This window comes from Chelmon rostratus, chromosome 20, assembly GCF_017976325.1.
Source record: "Chelmon rostratus isolate fCheRos1 chromosome 20, fCheRos1.pri, whole genome shotgun sequence".
NCBI classification, from domain to species: Eukaryota; Metazoa; Chordata; class Actinopteri; order Chaetodontiformes; family Chaetodontidae; genus Chelmon; species Chelmon rostratus.
This window is the reverse complement of record NC_055677.1, coordinates 1,644,884-1,652,521: the sequence shown is the minus strand read 5'-3', so window position 1 is coordinate 1,652,521 and position 7,638 is coordinate 1,644,884. Positions and strand designations below refer to the sequence as shown.

The window sequence follows — 7,638 nt, the reverse complement described above, 5'->3', positions numbered from 1 at the left end:
AAATTTACTTCAACAAACATGAAAATATCAACAAAAGCTCATTTAAAACGTGACTGATGGAAGTTGTGTCTGAACAGAAATGAGCTTCACTTGTTCATTAAACATATTTTCATTCTGTTTTTAAATGTCTCTTTTCATAGTTGATCTGTCACATGTTTTGCTTTCTCTGCAACACTCAGCTTTTATCTTTACCTGCGTTCTTTCAATTCATTTTCTGTTTCCTGTTTCTATTCTGTTTTCAATGTAAAACACTTTGAGCTGCATGTTTTGTACAAAAGGTCTTTTATCAATAAAGTTTATTATTATTATTAAAGATCGACAATAGTAACAGAGAGTCAGTGAACTGACCTCAGAGTCTCCAGTCTACAGTCTGGACTCTCCAGTCCAGCAGACAGCAGCTTCACTCCTGAATCCTGCACCTTGTTGTTGAAGCTCAGGTCCAGTTCTGTCAGATGGGAGGGGTTGGACTTCAGAGCTGAGGCCAGAGAAGCACAGCTGATCTCTGACAAACTGCAGCTCCACAACCTGAATAAAGAATAAATGATGAAGATAAAAATCCATTTCTAATCCAATCAGATGTGTTCAGGTTGTAAATGTGCAGCTCAACATGACTCTGTCCTAATCAATGAGCTTTGCCCTAAAATCAGTCCAGTGACTTTGTCATTGTGTTATTGTGGATCATCATAATGTCAGATTCTACAGACATCATCATGCTTTTGGCGCCGTCCCAGGTGGCAGCCGGTAGCAGCAGCTCCCGTTGTGTTTTTTAAGTTTCGTTTATTTGTCCGTTCGTTCTTTTTTCTGTTTTTCTGATCAATCACAACTTGTTTGTTCGAGTTGTGACAATGTCTGGACTTAAGTTTGCTACCCTTCTCCGTGTTTTTCTTCTACTTTCCCTGCTTTTTGTAACTGGGAACTATCGAGCTAACGAGCAAATCAGTTCAACCAGTTTTTTAACAGGTTTAGCTCACCTCCTGCCACCTCTCAGACGCCCCCTGCCTCCCACACACCCTCACTGTCCCAAATGGCTCGCACCAACCTCCAGCATTCTCCTGCACAACACCCCTCCATCTGCCCCCCCCTCCTTCTCCTCCTCCTCCCCTTCCCCCACTGAGGATACCAGCATTAACCACCCAACGGTGACTTCAGGCCAGGTAAAGAGGCAGCTGGAAAGACTCAACCAGCGAAAGGCAGCAGGCCCTGATGGCATCACGCCTAGGATCCTGAAGACCTGTGCTAGCCAGCTGTCTCCTGTACTGGAACATCTGTTCAACCTGAGCCTGAGTCAGGAGAAAGTCCCGAGGCTGTGGAAGACGTCCTGCTTGGTTCCAGTCCCCAAGAAGCCGGGGCCATCTGACCCAGCTGACTACAGACCAGTCGCCCTCACATCCCATGTGATGAAAGTCCTGGAGAGATTGGTCCTAGCCCAGCTGAGTCCACAGATGAGGACATTCCTGGACCCCCTGCAGTTTGACTATCAGCCCCATTTAGGAGTCGATGACGCTGTCATTTACCTGCTGCAACGAGCCCATATGCATCTTGATGGTGGAGGAGGCACTGTAAGAATCACATTCTTTGATTTCTCCAGTGCCTTCAACACCATTCAACCTCTGCTATTGGGTGAGAAGCTGCGGGGGATGGGTGTTAACGACGCAGTGATCTCCTGGATTACTGACTACCTGACAGGCCGGCCACAGTTTGTCCGTCTGGGCAGCGGGCTGTCTGATGTGGTGGTCAGTGATACAGGAGCTCCACAGGGGACTGTGCTTTCTCCCTTCCTCTTCACCTTATACACCACTGACTTTAAGTACAACTCTGAGTCATGTGACCTGCAGAAGTTCTCTGATGACTCAGCTGTTGTCGGGTGTATAAGAGAGGGAGAGGAGGGGGAGTACAGGACACTGATAGACAACTTTGTCGAGTGGTCCAAACAGAACCACCTGAGGCTGAACATCAGCAAGACCAGAGAGATGGTGATCGACTTCAGGAGGAAGAAGACGCCTTCACAGCCACTACGGATCAAAGGGGAGGTGGTGGAGGAGGTGGAGGACTACAAATACCTCGGAGTGGTGATCGACAACAGACTGGACTGGAAACCCAACACAGAGACTGTGTACAAGAAGGGGATGAGCAGACTCTACTTCCTGAGGAAACTGAGATCCTTCAACGTGTGCAGCAAAATGTTGGAGATCTTCTACCAGTCTGTTGTTGCCAGCGCCATCTTCTTTGCTGTTGTTTGTTGGGGCAGCAGCATCAGAGCCAGCGACACCAACAGACTTGATAAGATCATCAAGAAGGCCGGCTCTGTACTCGGACTCAGACTTGAGTCTTTTGAGACTGTGGTGGAGAGGAGGACGCTGAATAAAATCCATCATGGACAATGATCAGCAGCCTCTCCATCACACAGTGGACAGACAGCGGAGCACCTTCTCCCACAGGCTGCTGCAGCTCCGCTGTCCAAGGGACAGATACAGGAAATCTTTCCTGCCACATGTCATTACACTGTACAATAACAGCTGAAGATAATAATAATAATACAATACTTCTTACCACGACTGTTTGCTTTTGATATTTTATTATTATGTATATAATTTTTTACTGCTTGTTATTTCGATATTTTATTATATATAGTTTGTTCTTACAGTCACGGTACACTTTATTTCACCGCCATTTGCTTTTGATATTCTTATTTTGATATTCATTTGCATTTGATATTCTTTTTTGTGCAATACTTGTGGCGGTTGGTACTTCCGTTTTGTTTATTTTGAAAGACCACTTCCTATTTTGTTGTGTTTTTTCCTTACTTTACTTTTGTTTCCTGAGGCTCCCTTCCCCCAGCGGCGTCGAGGAGTGATCAGGCGCACCTGGATTCACTTCCTAATCAAGGACGCTATTTATACTCCACTGAGACGCTCCTCGACGCCAGAGTATACTACTACGTACCGTGGTACCAGTGGCTTCACGACTCTCTTGTGGTAACATTTATATTAACTACCTTCTCGTGATTTTCTCGTGTGGAGTAATTGTTTGTCTCTTTGTTTTTTCTTCCAGTGCCTCCGTGCCCACACAGCCCAGCACTCTCTGAAGCCTCCTTTTGTTGTTTGGATCACATTCACCATTTCCCTGTTTTGCCTCCTGTGTTGTGCAAAAAACCTTGTTCAAACCTTCTCCGTTTCCGCTCCTGGGTTCCTCTCTACACAGTTCGTCACAATACTTTTACTACTGTTTACTGTTTGGCTATTTTATTATTATGTATATAATCTTTTTACTGCTCGCTATTTTTATATTTTTATTATGTATAGTTTGTTCTTTATATTCTTATTTTCACTTATTTCACTGTGTGTAATGCTGCTGCTGCACTGCAATTTCCCAGCTTGGGATAAATAAAGTATATCTATCTATCAAATGTCACCACAACATTCATACAGCTGTTCATGTCAACACAGATCAATAACATGCTGCTCATCTCACTCAAGTCCACATATTGATCCTTTAAACAGCTGTGTGTGTGTGTGTGTGTGTGTGTGTGTTCCTCTATGTCTGTGTGTGTGTGTGTGTGTTACTCCATATTCCTCTGTGTGTTTGTGTGTGCGCGTGTTCTTGTGTGTGTGTGTGTGTGTTGCTCTGTGTGAGTGTGTGTGAGAGTGTGTATGTGTGTTCCTCCGTGTGTATGTGTGTGTGTTCTGAAGGATCAATATCAATCATCAGTCATTATTTGTGAAAACACATTAAAATCATCAGAAACTAAAGAAATATTTCCACTTCATCAAGTAAACTTGATCAATTGAAACAAATATTAGTTCAGAGGATCTTCTGGATCCAGATGTGAACATTTACCAAAAATCATCAACATTCATTGACTTGAACAACTAACAGTCAACATTTTCTACACTTTCTTTAAGAAGCACAAATCTTTGTGACTGAAGACTAAATTTACTTCAACAAACATGAAAATATCAACAAAAGCTCATTTAAAACGTGACTGATGGAAGTTGTGTCTGAACAGAAATGAGCTTCACTTGTTCATTAAACATATTTTCATTCTGTTTTTAAATGTCTCTTTTCATAGTTGATCTGTCACATGTTTTGCTTTCTCTGCAACACTCAGCTTTTATCTTTACCTGCGTTCTTTCAATTCATTTTCTGTTTCCTGTTTTTATTCTGTTTTCAATGTAAAACACTTTCAGCTGCATGTTTTGTACAAAAGGTCTTTTATCAATAAAGTTTATTATTATTATTAAAGATCGACAATAGTAACAGAGAGTCAGTGAACTGACCTCAGAGTCTCCAGTCTACAGTCGGGCCTCTCCAGTCCAGCAGACAGCAGCTTCACTCCTGAATCCTGCACCTTGTTGTTGAAGCTCAGGTCCAGTTCTGTCAGATGGGAGGGGTTGGACTTCAGAGCTGAGGCCAGAGAAGCACAGCTGATCTCTGACAAACTGCAGTCCCTCAACCTGAATAAAGAATAAATGATGAAGATAAAAATCCATTTCTAATCCAATCAGATGTGTTCAGGCTGTAAATGTGCAGCTCAACATGACTCTGTCTTAATCAATGAGCTTTGCCCTAAAATCAGTCCAGTGACTTTGTCATTGTGTTATTGTGGATCATCATAATGTCAGATTCTACAGACATCATCCAAATGTCACCACAACATTCATACACCTGTTCATGTCAACACAGATCAATAACATGCTGCTCATCTCACTCAAGTCCACATATTGATCCTTTAAACAGCTGTGTGTGTGTGTGTGTGTGTGTGTGTGTGTGTGTGTGTTCCTGTGTGTGTGGGTGTGTGTGTGTGTTAAAGGATCAATATCAATCATCTGTCATTATTTGTGAAAACACATTAACCCTATAATGCCGTGGGTATCATATTTGATACATGCATTTCTGAAATGTTTTGCATTACCATATGTTAAAAACTTTGCTCAAAACGATCCAAACAAAAAAACATATTTGCATTTTTTTTTAATTGTTAAAGGGCCAAATAAAGTTTTCAAATTCAAAAAAATAGAATTTTCTGTTCATTATTTCTTGGGTCAGGCATTATTGGGTTAAAATCATCAGAAACTAAAGAAATATTTCCACTTCATCAAGTAAACTTGATCAATTGAAACAAATATTAGTTCAGAGGATCATCTGGATCCAGATGTGAACATTTACCAAAAATCATCAACATTCATTGACTTGAACAACTAACAGTCAACATTTTCTACACTTTCTTTAAGAAGCACAAATCTTTGTGACTGAAGACTAAATTTACTTCAACAAACATGAAAATATCAACAAAAGCTCATTTAAAACGTGACTGATGGAAGTTGTGTCTGAACAGAAATGAGCTTCACTTGTTCATTAAACATAATTTCATTCTGTTTTTAAATGTCTCTTTTCATAGTTGATCTGTCACATGTTTTGCTTTCTCTGCAACACTCAGCTTTTATCTTTACCTGCGTTCTTTCAATTCATTTTCTGTTTCCTGTTTTTATTCTGTTTTCAATGTAAAACACTTTCAGCTGCATGTTTTGTACAAAAGGTCTTTCATCAATAAAGTTTATTATTATTATTAAAGATCGACAATAGTAACAGAGAGTCAGTGAACTGACCTCAGAGTCTCCAGTCTACAGTGTGGACTCTCCAGTCCAGCAGACAGCAGCTTCACTCCTGAATCCTGCAGCTTGTTCTTACTCAGGTCCAGTTCTGTCAGATGGGAGGGGTTGGACTTCAGAGCTGAGGCCAGAGAAGCACAGTTGATCTCTGACAAACTGCAGTTCCTCAACCTGAATAAAGAATAAATGATGAAGATAAAAATCCATTTCTAATCCAATCAGATGTGTTCAGGCTGTAAATGTGCAGCTCAACATGACTCTGTCCTAATCAATGAGCTTTGCCCTAAAATCAGTCCAGTGACTTTGTCATTGTGTTATTGTGGATCATCATAATGTCAGATTCTACAGACATCATCCAAATGTCACCACAACATTCATACAGCTGTTCATGTCAACACAGATCAATAACATGCTGCTCATCTCACTCTAGAAGTCTGGAATAACAATCAAATCAGACGTGTTGTTACTTCTGTTACTTTCATTTTCGTCCGTTTCTTCTTATTCATAATAATCATGAGTCATTTTATGAAACATGCTCAGACAGGTGTTTTGCCTTTAAGACATCATGTTGGATGGACTTTTATTTTGATAGACTTTTATTTTGACAAGTGTTTGTCCTGCTTCAGGAGTTCTGGGTTCACAAAGATCACTTCCTGTTCGTCATTGGAGGAAGTTAGCTGAATCTGTCCACATGCTCTTCCATAAACACTCTAATCCACACTGGAAATGCTACAGAGGCAAAGATGGAAATAAAGATTTGATTGTTTGTTAAAAACGTTACTTCCATTGAAATGTGTTTGATTTGTTTGAAAAAAAACATGTTTTATTTTCATGTATTTACACCAGGAAAAACACGTTGCCAACAAACTGGTGATTGTGTCTCTTCTGTCTTACAGTTAGTTTTCACTCAGTCTGCGTCAGATGGTGTGAAGAGCCACAGGAAACAGCGAGTAAAGCTAACTACGACTCAAGTCATCATTCTGTGAGTCAGAGCTGAGCTAGCTGGACAGCAGCAGCTCCCACGCTGGACTGAAAACATCACAGATGCTTTTTATAGAACTTAAAAGTGGCCAATATGAAATAAATTAGACTTTAGGACATTATTCATCATTTCAGTAAATACAAAACTCATCAACTCGTCTGCATCGACACACAGCTGACTGACTATGAGCTTCATCCTCAATCATCTCTATAACTGGATCAAATGTGCACTGAGCAAAGTGAGACGGATCTTCTCGTCATCTTAAATGTGTCCTGCTGCCTTCTTGTATTAATAAAGTTTATTATTTATGCTCCTGTTTACTGGTTGAGTCAGAACACAAAGCGACGACTTTTTCTGAATGGAAGCATCACGATATGTTGAAGTGTCACCTGTCGCTGGTGACAGATCAGACACGATACTTCAAACACCTGCGTTAGGAAATGTGCTTCACACAGTGTGTGTGTGTGTGTGTGTGTGTGTGTGTGTCATTCATAAAACCAACACAAATTAAGTCTAGACTGAACTCTGAGTCAAACTGTTCAGACTGTTAAACTTTGAAAAAGAGCTGTTGTGATTTGTGCTCAGACAAACCAAGAAAAAAAGAGAACTGAAGAAAACTTAAAACTCCTGGAATGGATTTAAATTTGGTAGACAAACACTGGACAAGAGGAAAAAAACATGAACTGACCTCAGAGTCTCCAGTCTACAGTTTGGACTCTCCAGTCCAGCACACAGCAGCTTCACTCCTGAATCCTGCAGCTTGGTGTAGCTCAGGTCCAGTTCTGTCAGATGGGAGGGGTTGGACTTCAGAGCTGAGGCCAGAGAAGCACAGCTGATCTCTGACAAACTGCAGCGACTCAACCTGAATAAAGAATAAATGATGAAGATAAAAATCCATTTCTAATCCAATCAGATGTGTTCAGGTTGTAAATGTGCAGCTCAACATGACTCTGTCCTAATCAATGAGCTTTGCCCTAAAATCAGTCCAGTGACTTTGTCATTGTGTTATTGTGGATCATCATAATGTCAGATTCTACAGACATCATC

At 40.9% G+C, this 7,638-nt stretch overlaps 1 protein-coding gene across 1 annotated transcript; it reads right to left on the bottom strand.

Moving 5' to 3' along the window:
* Window positions 1-356: 356 nt before the first annotated feature.
* LOC121623666 (ribonuclease inhibitor-like) lies at window positions 357-7,431 on the bottom strand (the record flags this gene model as incomplete). Its single annotated transcript, XM_041961030.1, has 4 exons — window positions 357-525; window positions 4,278-4,454; window positions 5,607-5,780; window positions 7,280-7,431. Coding segments are annotated over 4 exons (672 nt in total), but the record flags the coding sequence as incomplete, so codon positions are not given.
* Window positions 7,432-7,638: the final 207 nt, after the last annotated feature.